General features: G+C 44.4%; 1 protein-coding gene and 1 non-coding gene across 2 annotated transcripts in view; one reads left to right on the top strand and one right to left on the bottom strand.

Moving 5' to 3' along the window:
• The window catches only part of LOC123499488 (5'-nucleotidase domain-containing protein 1-like), a 4,547-nt gene extending 1,157 nt beyond the window's left edge, over positions 1-3,390 (bottom strand). The window contains exon 1 of the mRNA XM_045247514.1: positions 1-3,390. This exon is cut by the window's left edge and continues 1,157 nt beyond it. Coding sequence (XP_045103449.1) covers positions 1,448-2,935 — 1,488 coding nt within the window. The 5' untranslated portion in view covers positions 2,936-3,390 and the 3' untranslated portion in view covers positions 1-1,447.
• A 10,411-nt stretch (positions 3,391-13,801) lies between these two features.
• On the top strand, positions 13,802-13,875 carry Trnai-aau. Its single transcript has one exon. It is a non-coding gene; the product is annotated as a tRNA-Ile (tRNA).
• The last annotated feature ends 2,588 nt before the right edge of the window (positions 13,876-16,463 follow it).

Raw genomic sequence — 16,463 nt, 5'->3', positions numbered from 1 at the left:
GAAAAACAAAGGCTCACATACACAGTTGAATGTATTCATGGATACGTTTTTCCCTTATATATGTACCAGCTCATAATATTTATAGAAAAAAACTTTGCACGAGTTTCATTCAGTCCAGCAACACAGCGTGGGAGGGCTCAGTGTGTGTTGTGCAGTGCGTCATTAGGACCTTGATGAATTAGTGTTTTAATGGTTTTGGTTTCCCTGTGTGTGTGTGTGTGTGTGTGTGTGTGTGTGTGTGTGTGTGTGTGTGTGTGTGTGTGTGTGTGTGTGTGTGTGTGTGTGTGTGTGTCGCGCTGTGTTGCTGAAATGGCCGTATAACAAAATAGTCTTCTCTGGCTCATTTAGGACTGACGCGAACACCTCAAAGACCAGAATACGGGTTACTATTTTTCTTCGTTTTATTTTCGTTTATTTTTATTGTCACGTAATGCTTTTTTCTATTAGGAAGGTGATAAATAGTGAACGTCGGTCCGAATTAGAGTGAGAACAAATGTGCCTGACATTCGTTCCATCTTTTACCAGAAAAATGGCAGCTCAAAGCTTTTCCTCCTCCTCCTCCTCCTCCTCCTCCTCCTCCTCCTCCTCCTCCTCCTCCTCCTCCTCCTCCTCCTCCTTCTCTTCCTCTTCCTCTTCCTCTTCCTCTTCTTCCTCCTCCTTCTCCTCCTCCTCCTCCTTATTGTAAACTAATAACTACCAACAACAAAAAGTAAAATCGGTTAATATAACCTAAATAGTCGTTTTACACTTGTGTAAAGTATTGCACTGAGCCATGAAGAGCATGACTACTGATTTTGTGTTCAAGACCTCTCACTCCGCGCCTCGCAGCATTGCAGGTGCTCGCGTTACTCACATGCTCCGCGCCAACCACTTGCACGCCACCTGTCCCCTCAACCCTCGTCTGGAACCACCGTCATCCACCTCCCGGCAATACTTGAGGCGTCTCGTAAGCTTTACCCGAAGGCTGGAGGTGGAGGCGTCACAGGTAAGACCGAGGTGCTTGTTTTTTATAGCTTTTGGACGAGCGCCAAAGAAGGGCCCGAGGGTCGGTGAGGGGACGAGGGAGGCCGTAGAGAGAGAGATAGAGCAAGTGTGAGCCATGACCTTTTTTTTTTCGTGAGTTGCGGCCAGTTGTGGGGCGACAAAAACAGAGCGACGGCAGATGTAGAGGTGGCGCAGCTCCAAGAGGAACGCACATCATCAGAGTGTGGCTATGGGCACACACACACACACACACACACACACACACACACACACACACACACACACACACACACACACACACACACACACACACACACAAAATTCGCACTCGAGTTAACCACATTTGGGTTAATCGCAAGGGTCAGCACCGTCACACACACACACACACACACACACACACACACACACACACACACACACACACACACACACACACACACACACACACACACACACACACACACTAGAAGTGAAGGATGACGGGATCGCCAGGGAAGAAGCCCGAAGTTTGTTGACTGAAGGCCTCGTACTGGTGCCTGATTGGGAATCTCGCCACCACCTCGAGGGACGGCACTGCGATGCGGGAGTGCTTGAGCGGGACGCTGGCGTACAGGGTGTTGATGCGATCCACGCCCAGGACACTTTTGTCGTCGTCTGTAGCGAAGAAGGATCCCCAGTAGGTGCTCATCAAGTCAGAGCCGGCGTCGTGTTCCATCCTGTCTCCAACCATGCCCTCGGCCGCTAGCTCCTCCACGATGGCCACCGTGTCCACGCCTTCCTTGTCCGGCGTCAACACGTCCTGCGCCAGGTGGTCACCCACATAGAGGCAGTGTGGATGGTCCAGGCCTGTCTCCTGCTTGATGAGTTCCTGCAGGTCTCGCCAGTTGCCGCCAGAGTAGGTCCCGTCAATGCGCAGCTTGTGGGTGGGAACGACATCGCCGTCATCGGGCCCCACCAGGTAGCGGAACGGGCGATCCATGGTGAAGAAGCCGGGCTTCTTTGCAGTGCAGATCATTATGTCAAAATATTCACGCCAGTCTGGGCCGAGCACGTAGCGGGCGATGTGTGAGGCGTAATCGATGCTGGAACCTGAGATAAGGGCCGTGTACGTGTGTTCATTGATGGCTTTGAGCCACCGCTTCAGCCTGTCGCTAGCCTCGTAGATGTACTTCTCGGGATGGTATCTGACTTCAGGGAAGAAGCCACCTTCATCTTTGCGAAAGTGTTCTCGCCGATACATGTTGCACATGGCGACGTGCACGTCCGGCCAGATGTCATACTCCTCTGCAGGGCCTCCTTCTGTGTTGTCCTGCGCGTCCACTGCCCTGGCCATCGCCACAGCGGCAGGCATGTCGAAGTAATCTTTGAAGGAGCGCAGCACAGGAGTCTTGCCGTTGACTGGGTGATCATTGAGCGTTCTCATGAAGTCGATCACTGGCTCCCACACACGCTCCTTCCCATAGACTGCAACAATATCGTCGTCAAACATTGGCCGCGTGCCGTGCGTGGCGCGCAGGATGCATCCTGTCGGCGAGCACTTGAGGAAGTTGCCCCTCTTGATATCCAGAAGAAGGCCTTTCTGCAGGAAGTCAATATCATCGTCGAGAGGCAGCAGCAGCTCGGGCTCGTAGCCATACCGGTTCACCATGTAGTTTGCGATGAGGTCATACTCGAGACGCATGATCTCGCCCACCTTGTAGCGGCAAATGGTATTGTCCAAGTCGAAGCCGATGCAGTCATAGTCGCTGAACTTAAAGGTGTCACAGTCGGAGAAGGGAGGCTGCTTCTTCTTCTTGTTATTTTTGCAGTAGTACTTCTTCTTCATCACCTTCTCCTGGAGGGACTCCTCCTGCTCTTCGTCTCTGACAGTGTGCAGCACCATGGTGGCGGTGACGGTGAAGCTTTCCTCGTGGTACTCGCTGCACTCTATTGACACAGACCACTCGGGCATTCAGACATACACAGGGTGGTGTCGTGAAACAGAACAGGGGATCCTAGTTCACTCGTCAGGCACAGGTTCAACACAGCATAAAGCTGCTCTGTCTTGAGTACGCCTCGATCTCTTTTCACCAACAAATTGAGCGTCTCTTAATTTAACAACACTTGCGGGAGAAGCAATGTTCAGTCCTCGTGAGAGAGTCCACTTTTACCTCTCGCTCTGGCTCTCTCTGCTGCTCTCATGCATCATAAGAGAATGTCACAGTCACCTCAAATGACACAAAACACACCTCGGAAGCTAAACCAAAGCGCAGCGTTAGTCACGGCCAGAGGCAGCTCGGGGGCAGAAGCAGCGAACTGGCGGTGCGGGAAGCGTTCATCGCGCTATCAGGTGGTTGCTGTGATGGTGGAGAGAATCAACTCGTGTGTATCTCAACCAACGTCTCCACAGCTACTGAAAATCGCCACTCGGCCCCGCCCAACCCTGGCCCTGCCCTGCCCGAACCCTAGCCTCGTGCCAACTCGAGCCCTTCCTCCCTGCCCTTCTCCCCTCTGAACCCCTCTCCACACTTCATCTTCTCTTATTCTTCCTCCCCTCACTCCCTCGTTTGGCCTCGCAACCCTTGTCTCTCTCTCTCTCTCTCTCTCTCTCTCTCTCTCTCTCTCTCTCTCTCTCTCTCTCTCTCTCTCTCTCTCTGCCCTTCGCTTCCCTCGTTTCTTGTTTCTCTGTCCTCTCCTGCCACCCTCACTCTGTACTTCCTTCCCTCCCCTCGCGATGACCTGGTCACTCCACTTCCCAAAAACCGGTGTTCGCCAGATGCTGCTGCGCTCCCCTTACACACTTATCTGGCTGCACTCCCCGCCCCATACTTCCCCTACTTCCCACCCTACTCCCCTTCTCACTTTATCTCTCGCCGCCATGTTACTTCATCATCGCGTCACCTCCCACACACCACAACGTGAAGGCCTCATGCATTCCCCTACCCCCATTCCCCTCTAATCTGTATCTCTCTTCCTCTCTCTCTCTCCAACGCAGTTCTTCATCAGACACCCACCCAGCCACCTGCTCTCTTCTCTAGACAATTCTTGCAGTTTCGCTCACTTGCATAGAAACATTCTCCTCACTCACGTTCACACTCACTTCTCCTTTCTTCTTCCACCTCCTGCTCTCCCCTCTCCCTCCTCTCCCCTCCCGTCCCTCACCTTCCTCTCGCTCTCCGCTGTTTCCACTTGTTCGCACTAAAGAATATTTATTATTTCTACGATGTTTTCCTCTGCTCGTCTTTGCCAACGTTCTTTTTATTTTCCCTACCAGTGCTCTCTCTCTCTCTCTCTCTCTCTCTCTCTCTCTCTCTCTCTCTCTCTCTCTCTCTCTCTCTCTCTCGCAAGGCATGGAGAGTCATTGGGTAGAGTGATGGGAGACTAAACTGTCCAGGGAGTGTCTTTAAATCCGGGTTTCTAGAGGATGAAAGGCTAGGGATGTTTGGACCTTCTGGCCAGAAAGGGAAGGCCAAGCAGTATTGAATGTTTCTCTCTGCCTAAAGAAAATGAATATACACTTCTGAAATTTACGTACAGTTCATGTAGAGGAGCACAAGTGATGTTTGTCATTAAGCACTTCAGAACCACGACGCGTTTCCATATTCCTTCTGCTTACTGTTTAGTGATTTAAACAGTTTCAGTAGCATATGTGAGGATTAAACCAGTGAAGACTCTGGCCATTAATCTTCTGATCCCAAAGAATTTTCCTAATGTTAATAAAATGGTCTAACAGTACACAAATCTCAAGGTAAAAATGTGTCCCAGTATTGAAGAGGTTAAGAAAATGAATATACACTTCTGAAATATAAGTACATGTGGAAGAGCATACGTGATGGTTGCCATTAATATTAAGGTGGTAGTTTTCTCATGATTTTGGCGTCATGGAGATGAAAAGTTTGTGTGTTGGTAACCTGTGTTTTTTTGGTGATTATTCTACCAATAATATTAAATAACGTAAAGAATAATCAAAATGAATATACATGAGGCAAAGGAAAAGGAAAAAAAAATATGACCGACGCACTGAAGGAGGACAAAAGGTAAAGATTGACAAGTAAATGAAGGTTTGCGTGGAGGAGGATAAAGGAAACGGAGGGGAAGGTGGTGACTTTTGCAGCTGACTTCATCACAATGGCAGGAATTTTTCGTGGAATTTCAATCAAAAAGTCATGAGAGAACTTGGAAAATGGCATGTCTTTTATTCCCTTCGTCTTCGTCTTCTTCTTCTTCTTCATTTTCTTCTTCTTCTTCTTCTTCTTCTTCTTCTTCTTCTTCTTCTTCTTCTTCGTCGTCGTCGTCGTCGTCGGCGTCGTCTTCTTCTTCTTCTTCTTCTTCTTCTTCTTCTTCTTCTTCTTCTTCTTCTTCTTCTTCTTCTTCTTCTTGCTCTTCTTCTTTTTCGTCTTCTACTTCTTCTTTTTCTTCTTCTTCTTCTTCTTCTTCTTCTTCTTGTACTTTTTTTTCTTCTACTTGATCTTTTCGATGGTGGTTCTTCAAGGAGGAGGAGAAGAAGGAGGAGGAAGAGGAAGAGGAAGAGGAAAATGAGAGAGATCACTTCCTCCTGACGTGTGGGGTTCCAATATAAACTTTTAGCTTCTGTTTCCTCTTCTTCTTTGTCGTCAAGTTTCTATAATCTTTCTTAATTTGTCTTTGTCACTTCTCTGGAAAAATGTTAATGGATGCGGTATATTTATTCTACTACTACTACTACTACTACTCAAGATGAAGGATAAATAGTTAGAGCAGGGGTTCTCAATCTGGGATTCACAAGAAGATTTCTAGGGGTACTTAGATGGCTGATTTAATGCTACATCCTTTGCAGAATACCTTTGCCTATTGAGTTAATGTCAGTCACTAAATTTATATTCTGTTCGATGTCAAATTACTGGGGGTTCGAGTAGATGGTCTTATAACTCAGAGGGTTCTTAACGAGAAAAAGGATGAGACCCCCTGAGTTAGTGGAATGTAATGACTTGTAAGAAACGTGGGAAAAAATATAAACCTAAACGTACGTAACTCAAGGTGATGAAATACTAAGAAACACCAAAACAAGGAAGAGAGAGAGAGAGAGAGAGAGAGAGAGAGAGAGAGAGAGAGAGGAGAAGGTCGGTCAGGAGGCAAAGGCAGACGGTGCGAAAGGTGTAACATTGCCAAGACTTCAGTCGATAGAGCATGAAATTGTAAGACATATAAGTGGTGGCAAGTGTTTCTTTCTCAAAACATCACTTTATGGCCTTAAAATTCTGCCGCTGTTACCTCTTGCATTTCCTACCTCTGATTCATTCTCTTCCTCCTCCTCCTCCTCCTCCTCCTCCTCCTCCTCCTCCTCCTCCTCCTCCTCCTCCTCCTCCTCTTCCTCCTCTTCCTCATCTTACTCTTCTTCCTCCTGCTCGTCTTCCTGCTCTCCCTGTCTACACATTCATCTGTTTCATTACCTCTTTCATATTGTTGTTGTTATTGTTTTTGCTATACCTCTTCTTCGTTTTTCTTCTTTTTCTTTTTCTTTCCTTTACTTTTTCTTTTTCTTTTCTTTTTTTGTTCTTTTTCTTTTCTTCTTTTTTTCTTCTTCTTTTCTTCTTTAACTATTAAAACTCTACTTTCCTCCTCCTCCTCCTCCTCCTCCTCCTCCTCCTCCTCCTCCTCCTCCTCCTCCTCCTCCTCCTCCTCCTCCTCCTTCTCAAGAACCTGACGTTACAATTCCAATTCTTTTTTTATGTTCTTTTATTTTGTTGTCTTCCTGAATCTATTCCAAATTCCAGAGAGAGAGAGAGAGAGAGAGAGAGAGAGAGAGAGAGAACTTCTAATACAGACATGATAAGGTGCTGGCATATGAGATAATTCTTCGTATTGTTTGCACCCTCTGTTGATTCTAAAGTTTCTGAGAAGGTTCTTGTATTGTCTCCTAGCATCCTATTTCAGAGAAACTTATGAATAGAACTCTCTCTCTCTCTCTCTCTCTCTCTCTCTCTCTCTCTCTCTCTCTCTCTCTCTCTCTCTCTCTCTCTCTCTCTCTCTCTCTCTCTCTCTTTTATTTGTTTTCAATGGTAATATACTTCATTTTCATGAGGTATACTATTTTACCTATTGTGTTTTATCATTAGTTAGCCTCCTTAAAAAAAAAAAAAGATTGCTACTCATTCTTTACTTGTATTCCTTTGTGTTCCCTGACCTAACCTGACAGCGGAAAGAAGCAAAACGGATCTCTGTCAAAGCAAACCGGTAAGGAAACTTCTGCTGGGAAAATTGTAAGAGGGAGGACAAATAGAAGAGCAAGATGGAAGACAACATGTTTCTCGGGACTATCAATGCTAATCGACTAGGACAAAAAAATTCAGTACTATTTGGTGAAAGTGTGAAAAACTACGTGGATAAAGAATAATTAATACTTCGCGGAAACAAATAGGCACAGAGCAGCAGCAGAAGCCCAACACATCAAGGGCAAAGTTGACGGGGAAGTCGATGAAGGCAATTAGTGGAACACAATGAGAGTGATTGAGATGGGGAAGTTTGTAACGAGAGAGAGAGAGAGAGAGAGAGAGAGAGAGAGAGAGAGAGAGAGAGAGAGAGAGAGAGAGAGTGTGTGTGTGTGTGTGTGTGTGTGTTCTGTAAAAAAGGAAGAATCTCTAATTTCTTGTGACCTCCTTTGCAATTTCCAAACCTAAATTTTCTCTTGGTCTTTCTTTCTATCTTTTTTTTTTCTTTTTTTCAACAACAACATCGGCTGTAATTATCCATTTTCTCTTTAATGGCTTTTCTCTTTTTCCTCTTTCTCCTCCTCCTCCTCTTCCTTGTCCTTGCTTTCTTCTTATCGTTCCTTCGTCATTATCTCACTTTCATTCCATTTTTCCACTCTTTTTTTTCTCTTTCATCCTTCTTTTAATTTCCATTTTTTCCTCCCGTCCTCCTTTCTTCTTCCTCCGTTTTTTTTCTTATTACAGCACTTTTTTCCTCCTCCTCCTCCTCCTCCTCCTCCTCCTCCTCCTCCTCCTCCTCCTCCTCCTCTTCGTCTTTCACCTCCATTTGTTTTTCTTACTCCCCCTTCCGCACCTCCTCCAACTCTGACCCTCTCACACTTTTCCCTCGCCTGTTCTCTCACTAATAATGGTGACCTGAAAAACTTTGCATGATATTAGAACAGGTGCACTCGTTACACGGCAGAAAATATCCTGTGTTTACCTGTTGAATTTTCCCTCCCTACATTTACTTGTTTAATACCTCCGTTCATTTTCACCCCTTCTCTCCTCCTTATACTTCCTGCCCTCCTTTCCAGCCACTTTGTCATCTACCTGCTTCTCTTCTTTATCCTTCTCACCTTCTGCTCTTCCTCCTCCCAGCTCCTCTCGTCCTGCTCTTCCTTGTGATTTCGAAATGAGGAACCAAAACAAGCAAGGCGTAGTGGTGTGATGATTTACGTTCTCCAGATGGGCTCAAAGGTAAACAGTCAGAAGGCAGCAGGGAAGGAGGACGGTAGGAGGAGGCAGGGAAGGTGAGCAAGGAAAGAGAGCGAGTACGTAGAAAAGAGAATTAGAAAGGAGCTTATTAGGCTCCACTCATCTTTTTTTTTTATTTCTCCTCTCTTGGTTTTCTTCAATAAGTCACAGGTGCTGGCATGCACGTGCATACGCACACACACACACACACACACACACACACACACACACACACACACACACACACACACACACACACACACACACACACATACACACTTCTAGGTAGATATTAATTCATATTGGTTTTCCAAGAGAGAGAGAGAGAGAGAGAGAGAGAGAGAGAGAGAGAGAGAGAGAGAGATCGTGTCTGTGCGCGTGAGTGTAAATAAACAGAATCACAGAAGCAGCAAAACTTTGTGTTCCCGGCGTAAACCCCCAACATTCTACTCGGTTTCTCGCTAAGGGTGCCTGAAATAGTTCGCTCGGCTTGGTGCTCGGCCAGCCGTTCCCCTCCGCCGAAAGTTTGCTTCTGCAGGAAGTAAACATTTCCTAGATAAGAGTAAGTTTCTTTATTCGCCTCACTCTCCTGGGTTTCTCTCTTCCTGATTGTGTTCAGCCACAGCATATGAGTCGGAAAACTGGTTAATTGTACGTTATTTATAGTATTTTTCTCTTTTTCTAAATGCGTGCCTGGCTATTGATTATGCAAACAGATGATAGATGTTCACACACACACACACACACACACACACACACACACACACACACACACACACACACACACACACACACACACACACACACACACACACACACGTATAACTACTAATAAATGGTCAGAGTGTATGATCCATTCGGGTGAATGTATGAGAGAGAGAGAGAGAGAGAGAGAGAGAGAGAGAGAGAGAGAGAGAGAGAGAGAGAGCAGAAAGACAGACAAAAATCGTGTAATTCTTTTTAGACTTCTTTGCCCATTTCCTGTCCCTCGTCAAGCGAACGATTGAAGTCGTGTTTCCAGGAATCACTCAGCGCGCTCAGACTCTCTCCGTGCTGGCTGGAAATGGTGTGAAAAATCTGATGGATTGGCTTATCTCTACCTCGCCTCACGATGTTCCTGTGACGGTGATGCTAGGTGTAGTGTTGACCTGACCTTAACAAATCCTGGACCTTGGTATGAAATGCGTAAGTAGATCGTGGAAGAAAAGTTAGCTCTCATGATAGCAAAGATCAAGATGCTCATGTTACGAAGCAGTAATTAGAATATATAGATCTCAGAAGAACCACATCGCTGAGTAGGAAGTTCTCAAGCCGACCCTCCTTAAAGAAAACGTAGAAACAGCACGTGCTACCTCCCCGCACGAAGATAACTCAGAGATATTGATTCTAGGAAGTTCACCAGCTACGCCGCTGACCACAACACTTGAATTGCCGGCGAGGAGGGAAATGAAAAGCACAAACCATGTGAATGTGCACAAAAGCACGCGCGCTAAAAACAAATACGTGCACGCCACCACGCCAACAAACCCCCGCAGAGAATGAGATATGACCGTGTTGACACCGCCTTAGTCACCACGCTAGTCGAGGACTTCTTAAAACCGTCACACCCTATCCTATCTCTCACACACACACACACACACACACACACACACACACACACACACACACACACACACACACACACACACACACACACACACACACACACACACACACACACACACACACACACACACACACACACACACACACACACACACACACACACACACACACACACACACACACACACACACACACACACACACACACACACACACACACACACACACACACACACACACACACACACACACACACACACACACAGTGTGAGGTGGAAGTGCATATTGTGACAGTGATAGGGATTCAAGATAGTGAAAATAGCCGCATTATCATTATTGCTGCTGGTAGTGGCAATGGTAATGGCGGAGGACACACACACACACACACACACACACACACACACACACACACACACACACACACACACACACACACACACAAAGTTAATAGTGATCTTAACTATGTAAAAGACTAGCTTTTTCTGTTCATAGTCAGGTTTCATTTACGATATAGTGTCAGACAATGCAATCTATCGTGTACTAACTTGATAACTCTGGAGCGAAAATGGTCAACTTACGTATTTTGAGCTTCCCTGATTTTTTTCCTTTTTTTTTTTTCTTACTACGATTAGGTGAGCTGCCTGTCCTATTTTTTTCTATACACTTAACCAGTCATTTTTATAAACCGGTAAGTTGAATGTTGTTTTGTTGGAAGAGATGCAGTGGGTTATTAGGTATACAGTACATGATGAAAATTTGTTTATAGATTCCAGGCATGTATGGAGCACGGCCTGTTATGAAGGTTTTGAAGGAACACACTACCAAATTGTATAGGGTGAGGAAACGAGCGGACGGAAGAAAAATAGTAAGTTTTCGTTCAATCTCGCCCACTATAATCTGTCCTTCAGGATATGTTTTCAAAAAGTTGGAAGCGTTCATGGAGAAATGAAAAGAAACCTCACATCTTTTCCTTACCTCCTTCGTCTTCCATTCTTCTTCTTCTTTGTCATATTCCAGAAATGTTTGGATAGAGCAGAGCGGAATGATGGAAAGAAAATAATAACCAACATTTCTTTTGATTTCACATTTATTATTTTTTTCACGCCTCACGCTCTTCCTTGTCTTCTGTGTTCTACGTCCTTTTCTTCTTTTCAAGCACTTCAATTTCACTCATGTCATTATTACTTTTACATACTATATACTCTGAACTTACTTCTCTAGGTAACAGCTAGTAATCCACCCTGTCTTGATTGCACACACACACACACACACACACACACACACACACACACACACACACACACACACACACACACACACACACACACACACACGGATACGGATACGGACACGGACGAACAGACCCTCAGAAAGGTGTATCTAAATAATTTTTCCTCAAAACCTGTTTATTCCATCATAATTGGTTTGAGAGAGAGAGAGAGAGAGAGAGAGTGTGTGTCTATATATTACATTTCCCCACGAGTTCTCATTCGCAAGTCCAAATCAAACAGCCGTAAGAAACACAAACACTGTACACAAGCATCACTTCTCCTTTGCTCCAGTTTTCTTGACATGAAACATTGCTCAGGAAAGGTCTGTGTCTGGTCACTTTGGTCAGGAGTTTTTTGCTGGTGCTGTACACTCATCAACACGCTTTCCTCCCAGCGGTCGTTCTTTACTTGGTTTCTTCTTTGAGTGATAAAGCTTCAAACACACCGCTGTTGTGGCCTCAGGGTGTGTGTGTGTGTGTGTGTGTGTGTGTGTGTGTGTGTGTGTGTGTGTGTGTGTGTGTGTGTGTGTTTTGTGCCAGATCTTTGGTTTGCTCGTGGTATGTGTCAGGCAGGGAAAAGAGGTGGTGATGGTGGTTACTGTATATTGTTATTATTATCATATGTAGTAGTAATAGTAGCAGTGTTAGTTAAACATGTACCCTTTATATTCTAGATGAGAGGCATAATTGGTGACGGTGGGAAGCAAAACGTGGAGATGTGTTTGGCATAGAGTGTGTGTGGGGCTCACTGAGAATGACACGACAAAACCACTAAAAACCAGTCAGTTTTAAGCCATTACACTACCAACATTCAATTTTGGAAAGTGGCTCTCGATACAGATACAAGCAGGTGCAACACACACACACACACACACACACACACACACACACACACACACACACACACACACACACACACACACACGGCAGTAAAGCTTTCCTGAGTGAAGTGTTAACGCCACACCACACCACACAATACTATACCATCCCACACCAGGTACCACCGCACCATACCATACCATTATCACACCACATCATACCACATCACACATCATCACACACCACTACACCACTGTGCAACACCACACCGTACCATACCATATCACACCTCACCACACATCATCATGCACCACCACACACTATACAAGACGCGACAATACCACCAGACACCACCAAACCCCACTACGCAACATCACATATCAATCAGGTGAATCACAAGGTAAATACGTAATTGGTGTTGAATCTTTCAATGATGTTTGTATAGTTCTGGTAACAAGTTAACAACATTTCCGCATTCCTAACAATAGAAACAGCCTCGAGAAACTGCTACCTTCATTTAAACGGCTCTAATTGAAGTGACACGAGTTATTAAGGTTTTTTAGTGGTGAAAAATTAAGAAACTTCCTATATAGATAACAGGAAAAGCATCATTGAAAACCATGTTACCTATATTTAAAAGCTCTAATTCAAGCTGCACAGATTCAAGGATGCTTTCGCGGTTGTAGTGACAGGTGAACTATATTTTTGCATTATCAACAAGAGAAACACTATTGAAAACCTTGCTAATATTATCTCTGGCCTTGAAAACAGTCGTGGTGAGAGAGAGAGACACACACACACACACAGAGAGAGAGAGAGAGAGAGAGAGAGAGAGAGAGAGAGAGAGAGAGAGAGAGAGAATGTGATAGGCATGCATTCGCAAATTCTCTCTCTCTCTCTCTCTCTCTCTCTCTCTCTCTCATGTTGTGTTTACTGATAGTAATTGGAATCGATAGGCAAACGTATTTTATATTCACCAAGGTACTTATTTCATTCTTGGACAAGTGGAAAGTGGAAAATACTGATTAAACTCTGCACATTTCTCACTTATGATGTAAATTCCGAAAAAATAAAACCTACTCTCTTCACCTGGATTTACACACACACACACACACTCACACACACACACACACACACACACACACACACACACACACACACACACACACACACACACACACACACACAGAGAGAGAGAGAGAGAGAGAGAGAGAGAGAGAGAGAGAGAGAGTTTTATTTATTTTTTATTATCTTGCTAATGAGTAACTTCTTAACCTTTATTTTGTTGATCCGGCAAAGGTTCTCCTTCGCCATCCTCATCATCCACTCCTCACATTTTCCATCCTCTGTTTCATTCGCGATGGCTTCTGTTTCCCCATTCGCTTCCTCTTACTTCGTTTTTATCGTTCTGTTTTCTCCTACTCTCCTTCCTCCTCCTCCTCTTACTGACCTTTACTATCTCATTATCGTTTCGTCAGGTGCTTTCTGCCTCCTCTTCCTTTCACTACTACTACTACTACTACTACTACTACTACTACTACTACTACTACTACTACTACTACTACTACTACTACTACCTTTCCTTTCCGTGATTGTTTTTTTTTTTTTTTTGTACTTTGTATATAATTTTTGATCTTTTCTAACACTTAGAAATTGCATAACTCTGAATTTACTAAAATCTTCATCTAAGGATTTTTATTTTAATGAAAGCAGCATGCAACGGCCTGTTAGCTCAGTTGGTTAGAGCGCCGTGCTAATAACGCGGATGTCGTGGGTTCGATCCCCATACGGGCCAGAAGGAATGATTTTTATATGGGTCTGTGTGTGTGTGTGTGTGTGTGTGTGTGTGCATATTCGCAGGTAAAAGATAGGTTGATGGGTGCTCATTTACAACTTAAGCAAGAAATGTGGAGTAAATATAAGGTATTTTATCACCATTACTTTTATGCAGATCACACTAAGGCTAATTTATATTGCTGTTTAAGTGAATGATGGTGTATACATACGCAGAAACTCCATATCCTCTCGTCTGTTCTTTAAACTCCGAATTCATGTCATTTATGATAGAAGGTCAAGAGGGTGACAAGAAGTTAATTAGTGTAATTATGAATTGGTAACTTCTGCCGTCACTCACAGCGGAAATTATAAAACTTGTGACTCAAGATTCCAAGGTTTGGATCCATAATGGTTTCCAGGTTCGGATAGTGTTTCTCGGGACTTTCAGGGAGATTCGCCCTTAATTATGATTTTTGGAGCAGTGTTTACACAACATCCGTTAATGGCTCAGTCTGCGGGCAAGTGGAGCGTCTAGACTTTGCAAGAGCTGGTATTGGTTATCCCTTCCAGATAATTTTTTTTTTTTTTTTTTTTTTTTAGACTTCAATTTCACTATTTTTCCGGCTAAAGGACTTAATGAATACGTAAAGGTGTATACCCTTTCGAGACACAAACACGATGTACTTTGCGGCATGCATAGTGAAAGACTCCTGCTTCACTAGACACGACTTCATTAATCATTATTTGCCTGCCACTTAGTGTTCCGGTAAGGACACACATCAGCTGGGATGCTGTGCGATTCACTCTTCATGTATTCAAATCTCTCTCTTTCGTTCAGTCACTCAGGCCACCAAGAACTGCCTTCCAGGGCCGATGATTCCTCACCTCTTCAGTACTAGGACGCATTTTTACCTTGAGTATGATTAGACGATTTTATTAACATTAGAAAGGGTCTATGGAGGTCAGAAGATTAATGGCCACAGTCTTCACTATCTTAATACCCACGTAAGTTTCTGAAGCTGTATAAGATAGCCAAATAGTAAGCAGAATAAATACGAAAACACATGAATTTTTTTATGTGAGTAGACAATTTTATTGACATTAGGAAGGGTCTGTGGAGGTCAGAAGATTAATGGTCAGAGTCTTTACTACTTTAATTCTCACATCAATTTCTGAAGCTGTATAAAATCTGCAAATAGTGACCAGAATAAATATGAAAAAACGCGTCCTTGTACTGACTGTGGCTAATTCCTTCCATTATATCATGTCAGTACTATTATTAACATGGTATTGAAAGATACGAGCTCTCTACATCAAATCAAGGGAAAAGAATACGTTTCGTCGGCAATTTTTCCACTGTGTATTACCAATCTTGAAGACGAAGTGAGATGTTTTAACAAGGAGTCAGACGCGATTTGCAATATTTTGACATTTTTCACTGAGGCGCTTGGAAGAGATATAAGTTGTTCTTGGAATCCTGTCTTTCATTTAATCGCCTTAGTAAGTGTTCTTCTGGGTGGAATCCTCCCTCACTGCTCGAAACTTTACCGCTTTTATTTTCCGCTCGGATGCCTCTCACACATGCTTCAACGGTGGCAGAGAATGGGAGGGTTGTGTAACGCCGTATTGATGTCAACTTTTACCAGAAACTATTTTGCCCTTGTTTTTGTTGTATTGTTTAAAGATTAGAAACGAAGGTGTGTACTTTCGTGTGTTATCTTGTCTTATTCCTCCAGCTACAATTTTTTTATTATTTGGATCGTTGTCGTTCTCCTCCTCCTCCTCCTCCTCCTCCTCCTCCTCCTCCTCCTCCTCCTTGTAAGGGCAGAAATACCTAACTAGCCTTGGTATGCCTAAACACATTATTGTACATGCTTGCTCGTGCGGGCACACACACACACACACACACACACACACACACACACACACACACACACACACACACACACACACACAAACACAGTCACTTTTGCATTAACAGGTAAAGGTAATTACCAGCCCCTTTTACACTATTACAGTTGTTGTCTTTTTTCAAAACAGTAGTTCGAAGCTCGAGTTTGGTTTAGGGGGTCGGCCACGTTGTCGCCTCCTCCCCTCCTTTTCGGTACCTCCCTCCTACGGGTCTATACGAGTCAACGTCTGCCACCACTCCTGATAGTCCGGCAGAGAGTTGCCTGCCTTCACCTGAAGAAGACCTTGAGCGTGTATCTCTCCTCTCTCAGCCCGAGCGAGTTGCATGGATTGGGCAGGCAACGTTCTCGCCTCTACCCTTCCTTCACCCAACCCACACCCCAGATTTAGGGTGTATTCCAGCGTTCCTGCCGTCGAGGTTCGTGTGGTGAACTATTTTCCTTCCATCAACTGTACGTGTTCCACGGCGGCCTCTTCGCAGCTGGCTTCTGCGAGGGTTACTCTACGCTTCAAGACAACATGGTGAGGCAAGACGTGAGTGTGTGGTTCCCGGCCGAGTGGACGTGGCTGTTGTTATCTTTTGTTTGTGGTGTATTTGTGTTGTCTTAATAATTTATATTGAATTTTCAAGTGTTTTATAATTCCTTAGATCTTGGATTTAGAATCTCCCCAGTTATCTAGTCTAGTGGTTGCTGA

Source organism: Portunus trituberculatus, chromosome 50 (assembly GCF_017591435.1).
Source record: "Portunus trituberculatus isolate SZX2019 chromosome 50, ASM1759143v1, whole genome shotgun sequence".
NCBI classification, from domain to species: Eukaryota; Metazoa; Arthropoda; class Malacostraca; order Decapoda; family Portunidae; genus Portunus; species Portunus trituberculatus.
Note: the sequence above shows the minus strand (reverse complement) of the source record. Positions and strands in the feature narration are given on the sequence as shown.